The following is a 19,708-nucleotide window of genomic DNA, read 5'->3' as shown; positions in this document are numbered from 1 at the left end:
TCCGGTGTTCATCTTCATATTTTCGTTTAGCTTTGCCCTTTCCTGGATTAATGGCATTCTGTCAGTAGCTACTGCTAGTCTGGCTAGTAACTCTCTGAGAATGGGTGCACACATTAGAATGTTTCATGTTTGGAACATTAACGTTACTTAAAGACATCTCTCAAGATCGCGTGATGACAAAATATACATGAATAAATACCACATTCAAATCGGACAGCTTTTTGTCTGTATTGCCAAATATATGCATATGCATTTTAGATGTTTATTTTACAATATGAAAATTCTGTACACCAAGAGCAAAGTCAGTGAGCAGTCGAGCTGGAGCCGAGCCGCACGTCAGCCGGCAAAGAGCCGCATGCGGCTCGCGAGCCGCAGGTTCGCCACCCCTGTTTTATAGGCTCTTTATAAGCCACAGACTACTCAAATATTTATTTTCTATTTGGCCAATAGGTGGGGCTATAAGCACAGATCCACTTAAGTGTTGAATGACACTGTTCTATCGGAGTCTTGTTGCCATGGCATGGATTTAATGTTTGTGGTAGAAAGACAACTAAATACTGCATGAAATTGGGAACAGGTCCTAGTAGACCACATTACATTGTTTTTGTTTGACATGAATTTGAATGCTCTACAAACCTCAGTGTCCCTTTAAGTGTACATTTTTGCATCTCTCTTGTCTTGCTCTCTCTTTCTATCTCTGCCCTTGACCATTTGACTCACTGTTTAAATCACACAGGGTAGTCACACACACATACACACACACACATACACACGCAGGGATCTGGCCAAGTCTTTTGTTCCCTCCCATGTCCTGGGTATTTAAACACACTATAAATATAGCCGTGCGCATGGTTACTGTTGTCATGGCGGCATGACAACATCCCACAGCCTGCCTCTCAGGCACTTGGCAGCCGGGGAAACTTAATATTTGCTTAGCGTTAGCATAACATTTTTATTATGTAATCCCGTGGCAGCAGAGCGTGTAGACTGCGCAAGCTCTCTGCATTCTCATTGAAGTCAGGAACACTTAGCCCGAGCTTGTTGCTATGTTGATGTGTTGGAGTGCAACCGCACCAACAAACGCGAGTTCAAGCGCTTCCTTCAGGGAACATCTGGAGTGGGGGAAAAAAAGCCTCGGGGTTTGAGCTGGGGGAGAGTGTGGCAAAGACTGCGGAACTGAGTGAATGCATTATTGCCAGAGGAGTCTAGTTATGTTTCCGAATATCCTAGTTAGGATATTACTGTAGGATAAACGTTATCTAGCCTATCTGTTACACTTATTTTCTGTCGTTGAGCGGTTAAAGGTGAGGAACTTTTCAGCTCTTTTGACTGTTGCGATAACACCACAGTGGATTTTAGGCAATTTCTTAATTTTATTAAAGTGAGTTTAATTCATTTTAATTTTAGTGATAGTGGTGCTTTAGGTTAGGCTATTGATTGTGCTGGGTTGGTAGACTATATCTTGTAAATTGTTAAAAACTGTTTATGTAGGATACAAAAATAGGTATTAACAAAACGAGGCTACAACGTTAATTGGGCTGGTGAGTGACATGTGATGCAATCTTGTGTGTTGGGATGAGGGAGACACACAATTTGCACCCTCATTATGCGCGTGACCCGGCCATCCTCGGCTTATGTGAGATGAGAGTTGTAAAGGGATACATGTGAAGGTACACAGTGAGCAGTAACTTATTTATGACTTTAAAACATTTATTTTTAAAATCCTCTTTTCATATGAAGCGCACCATGTATGGTAATGAACAATCGCTTAATTTATAAACTGAACTTGAATCGACCAGTCCCACATTCAGCTGACAACTGAGATTCAGGCTTTGAGTCGGGTAAGGATCGTCTTTATCAGTATTTTGGTGACGCTTAAATTGTATTATTTTCCTGATGGACTGTTAAAGAGAAATTGATTTTGTATCGTAATGTTAACAATAATAGCATGTATATTCCGACTACTGTAGACTATGATAAGATATTAACGTTAGGCTACTGCTCGGACGAGTCCTATTGATGGTTATCATGATAGTAGCCTAATTTAACAACAGAACTTAACAGTGTAGGCCTAGGCAAGGTCCTAGTAAATACATTTAATTTAGACATGTAGCCTAGGATTTCTAGGCTAGTGTATAGGTGTAGAATGCAACTGTGAACTATTAATTAGATAATTATTTGGAATTTGGAATTTAGACATGTGACTACTTTGGATTTCGCGGATAGTGTATTTGATGCACAAGTGTAGAACACAGCTTTGAAATGGAATTCATAAGGTGATATTAGAATTGGCAGATTATTGTCCCCTCTATGTCCTTTCGTGCCCTATAACAGTGTCGTCTTGGGCGTCCGTTTATTAATCCTCATTTGAATTTGTTACTTATATATCTAGGATATTCCTCGGTCCACTAAGTACATTTCGTCATTACACTGTTCCAGCGGGTGCACGTGCCGTAATAGACCCGCGGCTCAAATAGGGGCGAGCCTTCCATTGCCTTCTTTCTCTGCAATGAGTCTGGTGTGCATCCGAGCGCCTGGATGCCTTACTTGGTTTATAAATAACCACGTCATATCACCCTTACACGGGTTGTTCCATTCCTCAAAAGGCCTGGATCACTTCTTCAAATGAATCTGTCTGTTGTTAATCTAGTGAGTTTAAGATGGTTGGGCCTGTGATACTGAGAAAGGACCGCACCTGCCTCTATTCCCTGTCCCTGTCAGTAGGTTATAGGCCCTCTGTAAAAAAAGTTCATAAAGAAATCTTGTTGTTTTCTCCACTACAAACTTGCGTTCATGAATGTTTTATAGAATAGGCCTATATGCTTTGGGTTCCTGTGGTGGGAAAGAGTCTCTCAATACATATTAACGTTTTAGGTTGCCAATATGTGTGCATTACTATTCCCAGATTTCCCCAACATTTGTGGTGTCGTACTGTAGGCTATGTCAGGCTATGTTTTGTCAGGATATACACATGAATCCTTTCATGTGTGACATAAGGCAAAGGATGTTCAAGCTTTGATATCTTATTCTTTCAAGGACACATCAGTTAATGTTTTCAGCTTTTCTGATTATGTCTCCATCTTTAGTGAAGCACTTATTTCAGAAATTAATTGTAGACATGTAAGATGTCTTCAGTAATATTAAAATACTACTTTTCACACACCAATACATAATGACATAACCTTTTTCAATACAAATATTTGTACCTCTACTCATAGGCTTACTCAGCTCTGGTTTTTATAATGTATTATTTTAAAAGGGTAGTGATTGCAGTAGATATCTAATTTATTCTGTTATTTTATTTTATTCTTCTCCTGTCTTCCAACTGCAGACAACTCAGAGCTTTAGAACAGCTTGCAGAATAATGATCTCATTTTGTTATTAAATACAGTTTTTTTTTTGGAAACTAGGCATTTTTATTTGTTTCAATACTGGAGGCATCGAGACGTGTCAATCACAAGCAGATACAAGATGATACTCTTGTTTTCAGTGAAACGAAGTTCAATTTAGAAAAGTCAAAGCCCTTATCTATGCCAGCGTGGGTTGGAGCCAGATTCTAAGTGCTTCTTTTACCCAGTTGTTGTGTGTCAATGGGGCACTGTGATGTGAACTGGGGCTCAGTCACTAACACCAGGAGTGCCAGGAGGAGAGGGAACACAAATGTGGCTGGATGAGTGCTGTTTTTGTTCTGGGGAAGTTCATAAAGACCAACTGAAACCACCAATGGCACATTTTATAGACAAAGAAACACCCTAGCCTGGTTTGCTCCGGGAGTTTCTCTCATGTTACAAACTAAACTTAGAGACATTAGTGCATTACTCTGAGAGCATCTAGCGTAAAGATGAGTGAATTCTGTAAATGCGATTCCTAGTGGTTACAGAGGAAGTTGGGCACAGTTTTTATGGGTCATCAGGCCAATAGTTAGCCTTGTGTCTGTGTGTGTGTAACACTGTGACCTTCTTGTGTGTGTGTGTGTGTGTGTGTGTGTGTGTGTGTGTGTGTGTGTGTGTGTGTGTGTGTGTGTAACACTGTGACCTTCTTGTGTGTGTATGTGTACTGTGCTTGTGAGATTTCACCACTGTTTTTAGTATGCATGTCACCATGGAAACAAACCCGTTTATTTTACCCTACGCCTTTGCCAGTCCCGGACTGGCGCTGATTCAGAAAGAGGCCGGATGTGTGTGTGTGTGTGTGTGTGTGTGTGTGTGTGTGTGTGTGTGTGTGTCTCTGTATCTCTTTGTGTGTGTGTTTGTGAGTTTATGTTAAGGGTGTGTGTGTGTGTACGCAAGAGAGACAGACTGAAAAAAGGAAATAGCCTAAATTCAGGGATTTTGTGTGTGTGTGTGTGTGTGTGTGTGTGTTGTGGTACTTCTGGCTCACATTCTTGGTGGGGTGTGTGACCCTCTCCCCCAGAACAGTGGGTGCATTATCTGCCGGTCTGAGATGGGCTCCTCTGTCCGCTCCGCCTGGCACCAAGCTCCAGGGGAGAGAATGGGAATCATTTAGAATGTGCCAAAGCTTCTGCACTTCACAGGGGGAAGGGTGCCCTGGTTAATCATCCTAATTGATTTAATTACCGTCTTAAAGATGATGATGTCAGTTGGCCTGACTCTTCTCCTTTTGTGCATTCTGTTCTTGAACAGTGTGTTACTCTCCGGTGCTGTATGATGCAGAGACAGTGTTTGTGTTAGAGCTAGAAGGATGTTTAGGATTTGTTGATGGAACCCCTCTTGTAATTGTACTGATGACTTCACTTCCCCTTTTGTTTATTTCCTAGTTACACATGTACTAAATTGACAAGATTAGATTAATGATGTACGCCCAAATATTACCCATTAAATGACAAAAATATTCTTTCCTTTGATGCCTTGAGAACACCCAATTCAATGTACCTCATTTCCACCAATGTCCGCTTGGCAATATTTCCTGGCGTTTTCGAACTGCTTTTGTAACAGATCCTAGGCTGTTTTGCAGCTTCTTGGTGGGAATTGTCTTAAGATTTCGCTGGCAAAAAGTTATCAAAAGAAGTTTGATTTGTCAAATTGATACAGGCCAATCAATTTTTTTTCTGAGAGAGAGCTTGCTCCAAAAGTGGGCCATTAATGTCCAATCAGAAGTCAGCTCATTCCTAATGTCAAGCCATGTACCAAATGTGAAGCCATTTTCCCGACTCGTCCTAGGCCATACATCTATTTTGCACTAATGTTGTAGCACCTCCAGACCTTGATGACAAAATGTATCAAAGAAAGTGTGATTCATCAAACCGTTTCAAAGTTATAGACCAATAAAACTTTTGCCCATGGCCTATAAAGTTTCTTTGGCAGCATTCCAAATGTCATTGGGGGAGCTGTCACTCACAGATGCATTGCGGTTTATTAGATAAGAGCTGCTCAATCTACAAAGTTTATATGTGATGTGATTTTACCTGCATATATTTTTAGAAATTCCAGTTTCAAATCCTCTTTCAAATGTTGAACTTGTAGAATCATTCAAATGTTGTCTTTTGGAAGACTGATTATTGCTACTTGCGGCTATATTTGTATCTATTTTATTTGATTTATTTATAGTTTTTGATGCATATGTTCAAATATAATTTCAGCTGATTGACAAGAAACAGGGAGGGCTGAAGAAGTGTTTCAACAAACAGTTGAAATGTTGAGCAGTATGTGTTCTTTCATTGGTGTGATGTGTGGGGTTATGTCAGGGTCCGTGGGTGAACTTCTGAAGTCTTGTGATCAGTGTTCCAAAGGACCGATGCATGTGAATAGATCTAAATAGATGAACAGAAAGGATTTAGACATACACTCAACTATAATGGGGTAACAATAATCTTTTTTTTTTTTTTTTTGTGAGGTTTTCCTGTTTTTGTAGGAACTCCATCTTCTTCTCCATATTTGTGTGCAATGTGACGTAAATGGGATGTTTCGTTTGGGTTTGGGTTTGGGTTTGGGACTGAGGATTGCTGTTTTGATTGTGTTCATGCTGGTGTAGTGGGTCTCAGCAGTAACCCCAGATCTGCCCCTTGTGTTGACTCTGTCACCGCCAAACCCACTGGCCAGACTCACTCAACTAGTCGGTCACCTTCAAAACACCGCCTTACCAACAACAGCAATCCAATTTTGTTTGATCAAGCAATGTCAGATGTGTGTGTGAAAGAGAGCGTGTGTGCACAAAATGGTCTTTTCTTGGGGGTTTTCGAAATTGACAGACGGGACAAATTGAGGTGTGCGTGTGTGTGGTATGTGTGCACATGGATTTATACACTAAAGCATCTAGATTCCATTCCCTCCTTTTGTTCATTTAACAGGTTAGTGGGCTGAAAATAACATCAAAGAGAAGCAATCGATGTTTCAAAGTAGAATACAACAGAGAAGGGGTTGAGGAGGAGCAGCGTAAGCACTAAGAAGAAGAAGGAAGGGGTCTCTTCTGGAGGAGCTGATAGCCTCACCAATGTTCTCTGTGGACCACCAGGACATCTCAAGCTGCAGCACGCCTAGCAAGCCTCCCACCAAGTATGGGGAGCTCATTCTGTTAGGGTAAGAGATTAGAGCATCCCCAACCATTTTTTAGTCCTGTTTTGAGTCCAATGATCTTCAAATAAGACCAAAGAAGTCTCTTCCTCTTCCTTTCTCTACCTCTCCTTATCTTTCCCCTAATGTTATCTCCTCTAACTAGTACCTAACTCACACTTACTGTAGTAACATTCCTGCACTTTTTTATTTCTTATGTAAAGTAGTTTTTATTGTTACACTAGGTCTCGATTGCTTTGGATAAAAGCGTCTGCTAAATGACTAAATGTAAATGTAAATATAAATGTAGTTGTCCTGAATGAATCCTTATTGCTACAAAATTGGCTGAATAAATGCTGACTTGATGTGACTATTCTTGAACAAGCCAGAGTTGTAACCAACTGCTAAATGAGATCATATTAAGTACATTGTGAAACAGGTAGGAGCTGTCATAGATTGAATCTATGTTGTTTCTGGTGTCTTTTAGGAATTCCTAACAACATTTAATATTAGTTCAGAAAGATGATAGTCTTACTGCAAATGATCTTCATTCTGGTGGAGTGTCAACCTCGCTAAAGAAAATTAGCATGATATAGTCGTGTGATCCTACTCTTGGTTGGAGAAAATGTTATACCAAGATATTCTTGGTAGACAGATTTCACAATTAATATAATGAATTACATTAATCACACTAACCCGGAATGTGTTTTGTTTAGACACACCCAATACCCTGACCCTGATTCATTTATTCTGATCAATGCAGTCTAGCAGGTATAAGGATACAGTTATTTCTATATTTACCCAGAGTACCTTTCACTTCTCCTCGTGCTGTGACCTTGTCGTGGTGGAGAGGCTTGTGTGCCTCTAAGACCCTGAAAGCTATGCCGGAGGGGACTCTGGTCCCTGGTAGGTCTAACCATACCGGATTGGTTTCAGGCGAGTGGCCAGACTAACAACAGCATAAAGGTTCTCATTGTAAGTGGTCCAATATAGTATTGTGTGTTGACTGCACCAATTCAAAAACTTTCACCTGTCACAAAAAAACGGGAAGGTCAGTGTTGTCACAACACTGCTACTGTTGCCATAACATTGTTAGATGCTTGTCATGAAGTTGTCATCAACCATAAAACAGGTAGGCATTTGGCTGAGGTACAGCAAGGGGGTTTTAACAATGATTTGTTACTTTACAGCCACAGTCAAGGACATTTACCTTGCAGCTATTACTTTGACATGATGCTACATTTCACAGGTACAATGGCTCCCTTCCAAACGGTGACCGAGGTCGAAGAAAGAGTCGCTTCTCTCTCTTTAAGAGACCCAGAGCTAATGGCGTGAAGCCCAGCACAGTTCACGCTGTCTGTTCCCCACAGGCTGCCAAGGTAAGGCCCCAGCAGTTGAACAAGGACTTTCTCTCCCACCAATAGAGATAGACCAGACCGTCTATGAGCCCCAACTGCCATTCAATTGCAAAGTATTATGTAGCAAGCTACCCTCCAAGCTCATTAAACATAAGATATACTCAAATGACGGAAAGTAGGGCAGTAACTAAGAAGTGTGTGTGTGTGTGTGTGTGTAAGACAAGACAAAACAAAAGAAATGTAACCTGACGGACCCCCAGAGAGAGGAGGCTGTCCTTCTTTCCCACGGAAGGATGGCCCTCTCCTGCATCCCCCATGGGTCTTGCCACGGACGGAGAGCCTGCACTGTTTTATTCCTTTCGTTCGTTTTTGTTTGGTTTTGTTTGTTTCGTCTTTTTTTTGGGTATTTTCATCTTTTCCATAAAATACTGGCTGGTGCTTCTCTGCTCCCAGCGTCCCCGTCTGGTTTGTGTAAGTGCAGCGATGTGTGAGTCACTTCTCCCAGTGTGGCTACTTAGCCGGCTTAAAGCAGGCCAGGCTTACATTAGCCGTCTTAAAACAAAAGAGAAAAACCTAACCCAAAAACCCACTTGCCTTGGAGCAAAGCTAACCCACCTCCCTCTAGGCTGATCAGGCCAGAGTACCCCAACACCATACTTATTCGTCCATACAAAGTAACAACTCCTGCTGCAGCACTTGTATCGATACCTCACAGTGTAATGCCGGAGCTTTCGGTAGGACCTAAACGCACAACTCGAGACACTCAACCTCACAACTAAATCCAAACAAGGATTCTTCAAATGTAGGAACAAACAGGGCAGCTTGGAACAACACGAACACAAACATTGACAAAGAACTGAGGAAAGGGTTTAAATACAGAGGACTAAATGAGAAAACAAGACACAGGTGGGCAGGGAACATCGAGACACACCAAGTAGCAACGAAAGCAAAGACACAAAAGACAGCAAAAGCTCATGGAACACAGGAAGTAAACAAAGAAGCACATGGCCAACCAAGGATGTAAACACAAACAGAAACAAAAGACAGAGCAAAACAAAGGGAACACATGAACCAGGATGGGTTCATGGAATGGACTGCAGACGTCCCCTCTACTAAAGGGGTAGGTGGGTTGCTCAGGAGGACGGTGGAAGACCTGGAGGCCGAACTCACGGACCTGACACTCAGGAAGACGACCAGGAGGCAGGACAGACATACAGCATCAAACAGGAGGCCTGACAGACAGACAGACAGACAGACAGGAGTGGACTGGAGGCCCGTGGCAAACAGGCTTAGCATCGACTGAATCAGGAGCTATGGAAACGGAATCAGGAGCCATGGAAACGGGATCTGAAATCAACATGGGAGCTGGAGCCAATACGGGAACCCACTCACACTCATACATCAACTGTGAGAAGTGAAGTCCCTCCCCCTTCTCACTGTGGCCCAAGAGGGGAGAAGGGCTGGACTCCCCCACCAGAATGGTCGGGTCCGGGTTCCCCCACATCGGTGGATGGGTCCAATTGGGACTGATTGGGCCAATTTAGCCCATGGGCTGCCTTACTAAAAGGTGCACCTCATTGTTGAGGGAGAGAGATCTGGACAGGCTGGGGAGCAAGAGACTGGCACCTAGACCAAGCTGTGAAGCTAGATGCATATCTACAGATGTGTGCCTAGTCTTCTGGTGGTTTGTTCATTTTGTTTATATGTTTTGGGGTTTCTAATTACCCTGGTTTTGTTTATATGTTTTGGGGTTTCTAATTACCCTGGTTTTGTTTATATGTTTTGGAGTTTCTAATGACCCTGTGTAAATAAATAGCTATTTTTTAAGCTGTGCTGTGTTCTTCCCTCTTCACCTCCAACTACAGCCTACTGCTCACAAACGTGGGATGGCCGACTCGGGCCATTTTCACAGCCACTCACTCAGAAACACTTCACTCAGGGGTACCAAAACAATGTCAGTACAATAGGCACCAACCTCACACGGATAACACCAAAATAATATAAAGGACCATAGCTCTGGATAGGTGTCAAACACATGTGGGTGCGATTGTGAATCCATGTTAACACTTTACTCATGAGGGCTACCAAGATAATACTGGTACTATCCTGACAACAGCGCTTTTAAAAGGTTGGGGATCTCACCCAATTGGATGAGCTATTCAAAACAACAGCAGATCAATTAAGTTGAACACATGGCAGCGACAAACAGTAGTCAAGTAGTAGAAATAAAAGATCATAAATCAGTCTAATCAGTCTCATAAAATATACTAAACTATGAGTTGGAAACTACAAACCAAAATGACCATATATTATATATAAAATTAAAATGAATACAAAATGACCATACATTAGTAGGTTGAAGGTCTTTTGGGTTCTGAACAGGAGAGATTGGTAGCATTAACTCTTGTGCAACATAAATTACACCAGCATATATGTATATAGTTTTATATACTCTATATATATAGTATTTATTTATAAAATGATCAAGTAAAACACACAATGTTGTGTACCTAGATGTGTGTGCGAGAGATAGAGAGAGTGTGTGTGTGTGTGTGTGTGTATGAGAGAGAGAGAGTGTGTGTGTGTGTGTGTGTGAGTATGAGAGAGAGAGACTGTGTGTGAGAGAGAGAGAGTGTGTGTGAGTGTGTGTGCGAGTGTGCGCATGCCGGGTGCGTGCCAGGAAGAATGTGTGTGTGCGTTTCTTTTTTCTGCCCTCATATGTTCCATATGTGCACGGTCATGCACACCTTCCTCTCCACAACCAATTCAGTAAATGAACATTGACCAAAGTGAAGTAGTCCGATGCTTAGCCATGTAAACGATTATGCCTAGTGCACTGGTGTGTGTGTGTGTGTGTGTGTGTGTGTGTGTGTGTGTGTGTGTGTGTGTGTGTGTGTGCTAGATAGATGTGCCCAGTCACCAGTCCACGGAAAGGGGAGTGGAATTCCTCAGTGTGTGAGCTGGCAATTCACATGTTTGTTGTTGAGCCAGTCTGAGAAGAGTTGTGACTCCGACGTTGAATGCAGTCGCTGCTTCGCTTTATTCCGCTGATGCAGGTCGGATGAAACTGATTGCGTCGTTTGTTCTCCTCCCCAGGGGTTTGCGCTCGTCTCTAACTCATCGCATTGTTGCTCTTGTTGCGTGTTGAGTTGCGGCTTGCACTAAATGAACTTGGTTACTCTCTGTTAGCGGTGTGTACTTGTACACACACACACACACACACACACTCAAGGGATCTTAAGCAGGCTCTCCCTTTGCTACAGTAAGAGGAGAGTTGGGTGCAGGAGAGAGAGCTTCAGTAAAGAAGCTATACAGAGAGAATGAACATGAACCTGTTCTATGTTTCTATACCACATTGTTACCACCTATAACGTATTGTTTGTTTTTGATTTATTTATGTTAATTGTGCTTGTACATTTTATGTAAACATGCTTTGGCAACGTTGTATTGTATGCAGTCATGCCAATAAACCCTTTTTGAATTTGAATTTGAATTTGAGAATGCGGTGTGCTGTACAGACAGACAGACAGCCCTAGGCAGCTTGTGTGCGCCCCTCGGTCCACTGTCACTAATGCTAACTGCTAATGCTAACGTCCTTCTCCCTAGGCCATCAGCAATAAAGACCAGCACAGCATCTCCTACACTCTGTCACGCGCTCAGACTGTGGTGGTGGAGTACACTCATGACAACACCACGGACATGTTCCAGGTATCCAACACTGAACTAAATCTGAAATATAGTTTAACATATATAAGGGTTTTGTCTGCTCTTGAATATTTACAGTGCGCAAAAAGCTCTGGTAATTCACTGAGTCACAGCACCACCATCTTAGTGATCATCATGTGTGATTGAGGATAATGTCACCAACTCACCTCTTCCTCGTGCAACAGATTGGCCGCTCGACTGAGAGCCCCATTGACTTCGTGGTGACGGACACGGTGCCGGGGAGACTCAGCCCTGGCTACAGTGACAGTGCAACACTGTCGTCCCAGAGCACCATATCACGCTTCGCGTGCCGGATCATGTGCCAACGCCACCCGCCATACACAGCTCGCATCTACGCCGCCGGCTTCGACTCCTCCAAGAACATCTTCCTCGGGGTATGCGTGAGTCAGACAAAGCGGAATTGTAGAGTGGGCAGTGTGGTGAAAGATGAATGCTGTTCTTGCCCAATAAATGCCACACTCATATGCTATACTTACCCAATACATATAAGGAGGGAGAGAGCTGGAGCTGAATACCATGAGTGTACCATTTTATGTATACAACATACAACACACACATAGGAGCATGTAAACTAATAATAATAATAATAATAATAAAACTTTATTTATATAGCACCTTTCATGCAAAAGAATGCAGCTCAAAGTGCTAATGTGTGTTCCATGATCCTAAAGGAGAAGGCTGCAAAGTGGAAGACGCCCGATGGCCTGATGGACGGCCTGACCACCAACGGTGTTCTTGTGATGCACCCCCATCATGGCTTCACTCCAGACTCCACGCCCAGCGACTGGAGAGAGATCTCCGTCTGTGGGAACGTCTTCAGCCTCCGAGAGACACGCTCCGCACAGCAGCGCGGCAAGATGGTGGGCGCAGTACATTCACACACACACACACACTCACACACACACACACACACATACACACACCCACATACACACACACACACACACACACACACACACACATACACACACACACACACACACACACACACACACACACACTCACAGACATACACACACACACTAATTTACTCACACACACACACACACACACACACACACACACACACACACACACACACACACACACACTCACAGACATACACACACACACACACACACACACACACACACACACACACACACACACACACACACACACACACACACACACACACACACACACACACTCATTTACTCACACACACACACACACACACACACACACACACACTGACAGACATACACACACACACACACACACACACTCATTTACTCACACACACACACACACACACACACACACACACACACACACACACACACACACTCACAGACATACACACACACACACACACACATACATACACACACACACGCACACACACACATATACACACAGACACACGCACAGACACACACACTCATTTACTCACTCACACACACACACACATATACACACAGACACACGCACAGACACACACACTCATTTACTCACTCACACACATGCACACACACACACATACACACACACACACCTACACACACACACACACACAGACACACACACACACACACACACCACAAATACTCATTTACTCACTCACACACATACACACACACACACACACACACACACACACGCGTGCATGCACACACATACACACACACACACACACGTGCACACACACACACACACACACACACACACACACACACATATCTGCACACTCACTCTTTCTCTCTCTCTCTCTCTCTCTCTCACACAGAGAAACATTCATACTCACTCACACACCCTGTCCCTGGACCAATATGCACACACACACACACACACACACACACACACACACACACACACACACACACACACACACACACACAGAGAAACATTCATACTCACTCACACACCCTGTCCCTGGACCAGTGCCAAAAAATTGGACTGGCAGATGCTGTGTGTAAAACAAACTAGCCCGTTTCCACGGTGACATACACACACAGCCATAACACACATTCCCACACTTAGTCAGTCGACTCTCAACACAGACCTAATCAGCATTCAGCATGTGGTAACTTTAAGAGAGGAGAGAAGTTCATTCTAAGAGAGAAGTTAATTCTATTTGAGTTTATTTAATACGTTTTTGAAGTTTGTATTTGCCCGTTGTCATAGCTTCTCTTATCTTTCTTTGCCTGACAACGCATGATAACACATGTGTTTGTTGTCTTAACTTCCTGACCCACATGCTGCTGTGGGTTTGCCCTGAGTAGTCATTTCTCAAAACCCGCTTTCCCTGTTCAGTGTGGTCCCTCGGTGCTCACGCTGCACCGAGGAAGAGTGGAATTCTTCACTGACCCAAAGGGAACATTACTGATTGCTTACACACAATTAGCGAACCCTGGGTCAACTTAATCTAATGCTCACACCTTCTTTGCACAGCAAGAGTCTTTGCACAGCAAGGGTCTTCGCTGGCGAATGGGTTAACTATTTCTCATTGCTTTCACACAATTTTCTTTGAGTTTTAACACACTTTAAAAAAAACTGTAACTCACTTAAACCCCATCTGTCTGATGTACTGTATGGATTGCAAGTTAAGTCGTTATAACAACAGGTGGAAAGTGGACGGATGTCCAGAAGGATTTGTTGTGTGGTTGTTACAGAGTCTATGTCTATGAATGGCCATTTGTTAGATCTGTCTTCTGAGACAGGCTCCTGACATTAACACTGCATTCATTAAGTGAATATGAACCATGGCGATGACGGGGGTAGTTGATAAACTTAAGAATTAAATTTGCTGAACGGCACAGAAGAGAAAATAGAAAGGAAATAACACCTATTCTTTCAGTGGTTGCCCAGAGAGTATTATCAGTAGCGCCCCATGTGCTCCTTTGTGAATCTCCTGTCTGAAGCATGAAGTAGTAGGGCTCCCTCTAGAGGGGGCACAGGAGTATTGCAGGGAAAACAAGTCACGTGACCCGGTGGACAGTAACGTGCTCAGTATAGGGTCAGGCCTTCTCTTGCCCAGGGCCATTCATGTGTGAAGGACAGTCTTTATTTGAATAATCACCAAGTAAGATGGTAGAGTATTATAAAACTAAAATGGTGGATACAATATGGCAAGGGCATTTGCACAGCTAACCTCAAATGGAGCAAATTGAGGTCAATGGCCACCGCTAACCAGAGCCTGTGTAGCTACCAGAGCCAGCTGTAAAGTTCATATTTGATTAAACAGTCATTTTTATGTTAATAAAAGTTTAAAGAGACAAAATATGCTGTTCAGGATTGTGCTGCTGCCTGTCTTCCATGGTCAACACAACTTGAACTAGTTAACTAATGTTAGTTATCGAGGTAGCTGAGCTACCATAGAACAAGCCACACAAACAAGCCAGTTTGTGGCCAGAAATGGACCTTGGAAGCCCATAGGTGCTGCACCATCACCAAACACGCTTCATTTTTGTCAAATGACACTATAGAAATTCGTCTTCAGTCTCATATATCCACATACAGCAGGATGTATAGGGAAGGCTGGACTGTGTGTGTTCATCTCATGACAAAAGACTTAACCGTCCGTTTTCCCACCCAGGTGGAGAAGGAGAGCCACGAGCTGCTCGACGGGTCGCTGATTGACCTGTGTGGCGCCACCCTGCTCTGGCGCACCGCCGAGGGTCTGGCCCAGACGCCCAGCGTCACACACCTGGAGGTGCTGAGGCAGGAGCTGAACGCAGCCAGGCCCCAGTGCCCCGTGGGCCTCAACACACTGGCCTTCCCCAGCCGGAGCAGCAGCAGGGGAGTCCTGGACGCCAAGCAGCCCTGGGTCTATCTGCGCTGCGGACACGTCCATGGCTACCATGGCTGGGCAGGGCGGGCTCAGCAGTCTCAGGAGGAAGAGGAGGAGGAAGAGGAGGAGATGCAGGGGCAGAATGAACAGGACCTGGGCTCCAGGGAGCGTGAGTGTCCCATGTGTCGCACGCGGGGGCCTTACGTGCCCCTCTGGCTGGGCTGTGAGTCGGCCTTCTACCTGGACGCAGCCCCCCCGACCCACGCCTTTGTGCCCTGCGGCCACGTGTGCTCCGAGAAGACAGCAGCGTTCTGGAGTCAGATCCCACTGCCACACGGGACACACACCTTCCACGCCACCTGCCCCTTCTGTGTGCGGCCGCTGCAGCGGGACAGGCCATACATCAGGCTCATCTTTCAGGGACCGCTGGACTAAAGGGAGGGGGGGGGTATCGTCCCCTAACTTATCTGATATTCGTGGTTCGTGTAATATTACAGATGTTACATAAGCTTTTGTATGGCAGAATGATGGACAGTTTCTCCCGTCTTTGAAAAGGACTTGTGAACACATGAACTTTCTTGAACTGTAATTGATGAACTGATGCAAATTATACATGCAGTTAGTATCAGGCTTAAAGGTGTAGCCTGGTTGTATGCAGGCGTCTTGATGTCCTAGTGCACTGGTGTGTGTGTGTGTGTGTGTGTGTGTGTGTGTGTGTGTGTGTGTGTGCAGAATGGAGGGTGTTTGCATGAGTGTGTGCATCTGTGTGATCGCTCTTTTAACTGCCAGACTGTAGGTCAACATCTTACAACAGTGTTGCATCAATGAAGTCTTTGGACGTCCTTTTGTATTTGTGCTGCTTGAACCCTTTTGTGATTGTGCTACAGCAGGGGTTTTCAACCAGGGGTCCGTGGCCCTCTGGTGGTCTGCGACGGCATTGCAGGGGGTCCGCGACATTAGCCCATGTTGATCAGTTCACCATTGAATTTTTTTATTTTTATAAATTCGCTTTGATATTTCAACACATTTCCAGATTACTCTTGAATATCGTGAAAATACACATATACGCAGAATATCTGTGCAGGGGGAGGGGGCGTGGCGGCGGCGGTTACAAACACGCACGCGCGTGCAGGCACATCAGTGGGCCGCAAATTACTTTCTAGTCAGAATGGTGGTGGTCCCTGGGACAAAACCAGTTCAAAACCCCTGTACTACAGCATGCAGCAGTACCACGAAACCCACACAAATCATGACCATAGATTCCAAATTGGAGAAATGACTTCTAAAATGACACTTCTGTCACATTTACATTTTGGCTAATATCTCAATCTCAACTGTATGTTGTTGGAAAAAACCCTCAGATATTTCTAGAGCTCCCGTCTAATGGGCCCATTCATACCCATTTACACACACTGGATTTTTCCACCATTTTGAAATTTAATGAAAAGCCTACTTTTACTAACTCATTTAAGGCACTTCATCTGACTCTCATGAAAGTCGCTATGAATCATCTCCAGACCTTGCTGGGGAAAACATCAAAAGAATTTGGATTTGTTAAAGCATTTCTAAGAAATGAGCCAGTTAACTTTCAGAGTGTTTCCTTCCGAACTGTAATCAACTCAAAGGTCAATATTGTGTTTTGAAAGCTGTTCCTCTTATATTCTTTGGTCACACGACAAATGTAGTCAAACTTTGCCCACTGGGGACTCCAATCACTGACTCATTGCAATCTGGAAGGAACAGTTGAACCCAGAAATTAGAATTTGGTTTGTCTTATAGTGCCATTTCCCATAGTGTCAATTGGCTCCCTCAACAAAAGTGCCAATAGCCAATCAAATTTCAAATTATAATCATAATCATAATCTGCCAGTAATGTAATTAGTTAGGTAATGGCCAATCCTCATGAAAATGGTTAGGCGCATTCTCAATGTCATATAGAAGCTATATATCAAATTCTAGCATCTGCAGTTCTGTGCTCCTGGCACGTAAGCCTACTGCGTGGACCCCGATGATTGCTGTTTTATATATTTTATTTCTAATTTTTTTTCTTACTTTTTTTTTGTTGCTTTTTCTTGTTCACCCACAGCAATATTTTTGATACTCAATGGTTCACACTATGTTTGTAAGTCTGTGGTTCTCAATAAAGAAGTGTATGAAGATTACTAAATAAATGTCAATTGGGGGGGGGGGGGGGGGGGGGGGGGGGGGGGGGGGGGATCACGAGGGGCCATTTTCCAGTGTGCATAGGATGCTCTGCTTGTCACTCGTACGTGTGCACTCCCCACTCTATCCGACTATGCCACCCTGAATGTACTATCTGGTCTACAGTGCAAAACACATTTAGGATGCAGTCCCTAACACCCTAACAATGGATATGGATATGAATGAATGTTGGTGGTGGTCGGAGGGGCCGTAGGCGCTGATTGGCAGCCACGCTTCTGTCAGTCTGCCCCAGGGCAGCTGTGGTTACTGATGTAGCTTACCACCACCGGTATGACTGTGTATGTATGAATGACTACTGGACTCTGGACTCTGTAAAGCGACTTCGGGTATTTAGAGAAGCGCTATATAAGATTGAATTGATTGATTGATTGAATGCTGAAGTGCTGAACTGGCAAAGGTTCATAAGTAAGATGTGGAGTTTGTGATTTGAAATAAAAGATTGATTTAAAACAGCTAACTGACTGGAATTTAAAACAGTGCATCTGCACAAAGTTTATGGTGAAATAAAAATAATAATGGATTTTATTTGTATAGCACACTTTAAAATACAAAGAAATCTCAAGGTGCTTAACATAGTATAGACAGTCACAACAACAATAATACAAAGTAATAGAAGTGCTAATGAAGTGCAGAAAATAGGATAATATAATATACCAAAAAAGATAATAAATGAATTTAAAATAATTAATAAGATTATAATGAGATCGAATAATATGTATTAAAAACAGAGTAATTTTGGACAGAGCAATTAAAACATAATGACTCTCATTTCAGAGTGTAGAATATCAGGTTGCCAGGGGAATGCCAGGGGTTAAAGTTGAATTTGGCAGTACTATGTACTGTGAGCAGCATTGGACTTGTTTTCTTTGTGGAAAAGCTATGTAATTAGCTGACCTTCTTTTAAGCACCCAGAGCAGCGTTTTCTTTGTGGAAGAGCTATGTAATTAGCTGACCTTCTTTTAAGCACCCAGTTCCTGACATATTTTTCTGGATGTCACCGGGCCAAAGGAGGCCCGACCAAAGAAATGAACGTCAGTGCTGAGAGCTTGTTCATTTGAGGTTTGTGTCTGTAGTGGCGTTATTGTATTGTTCATTTCAGAGAATCCTCTTTCACAGTCAGAACTGTTAACCGCTAATGATTTGACTGCTTGACCAGCAGCCTGTCTGTGTGTGATTCAGGATTGTTTTTGCCTCTTAATCATGTTCATAGCATGAGAGTATGTCCCTTGACTGAGGCATCAAGCATAAGACCTGACGGGAATTCTCAGGCCGACACTCTTTTAGACAAAAGACCACGAGGCGAATAGAAGATTTCTGGAGGTGTATTTCAAGGTGCTCCTGCAGGGAGTCAATTCCAACATCAAGTAGAGGCAGGCAAAAAGACTAAAGAGGCACCACAGTGTTACAGGTTAAATACCAGTCAATCATGGGAGGTTACATGGGTCAGCATTGGTTTGTTACAGGTCAATGTGGGGAAGGGGGCATGTGAGTGGGAGGGGATCTTCCTATGGAGGAACACACACAGGCCCAAAATGGTGGACAATTGATGTGTATTCCTCCACCTGGGGCAGGGGGGGATGTCTGCTAGGGGCTTTAAACAAAGGTGTACCAAGACTATCAATACACATGGCACACACACACACACACAGGAGAACATGCTTGCAATGCAATGTAAGTCTATAAATTAATGGTAATATCAATTTCCATCAGACCCATGTTCTATGAAGTCACCTGAAGACAGCTTTGTAGCAGGTCCCCCATAACACGCACCAATCATTTGAACTGTGTTCAGTCTCTTCAGTAGCCCTGCACAAATGAGAACACAGAGCACCATGCATCCTCCATGCATTCACTGGTAGCTACAAAATGACATGTCGCTCCAGCTGTACCTCATTACGTACCTTTCCAATGTTTACATTTGTGTACCAGAACATAAAGGAGCATTTTTGCCACTAGGGGTGCAGACATCTTTTTTGGGTACAGACAAGAAGGTACACAAATGTACCTGTGATAAACGTAATGTGCGTGTACTTGATAGGGTACAGCTGGAGGTCTATTCCTGAACTTGGATTTCTTAGTGTGTGCATGCATAGCCTATAAGCAGCCAGTTGGAACAACAG

General features: G+C 43.5%; 1 protein-coding gene across 2 annotated transcripts; it reads left to right on the top strand.

Annotated features, from left to right (window-relative positions):
• Nucleotides 1-901: 901 nt before the first annotated feature.
• Nucleotides 902-15,808, top strand: peli1a (pellino E3 ubiquitin protein ligase 1a). 2 transcript variants are annotated; one of them, XM_031563962.1, is made up of 7 exons: nt 902-1,304; nt 6,308-6,536; nt 7,759-7,888; nt 11,474-11,575; nt 11,758-11,967; nt 12,265-12,453; nt 15,171-15,808. In XM_031563962.1, the coding sequence occupies exons 2-7, from the start codon at nt 6,451-6,453 to the stop codon at nt 15,798-15,800; spliced, it is 1,347 nt and encodes a 448-aa protein (XP_031419822.1). In that variant the 5' UTR covers nt 902-1,304; nt 6,308-6,450; the 3' UTR covers nt 15,801-15,808. The 2 variants fall into 2 exon arrangements, with proteins under 2 accessions (XP_031419822.1, XP_031419823.1); XM_031563963.1 differs by lacking the exon at nt 902-1,304 and adding an exon at nt 1,321-1,841.
• The last annotated feature ends 3,900 nt before the right edge of the window (nt 15,809-19,708 follow it).

This window comes from Clupea harengus, chromosome 26, assembly GCF_900700415.2.
Source record: "Clupea harengus chromosome 26, Ch_v2.0.2, whole genome shotgun sequence".
Lineage (NCBI taxonomy): Eukaryota > Metazoa > Chordata > Actinopteri > Clupeiformes > Clupeidae > Clupea > Clupea harengus.
This window is presented reverse-complemented; position numbering and strand designations above follow the sequence as displayed.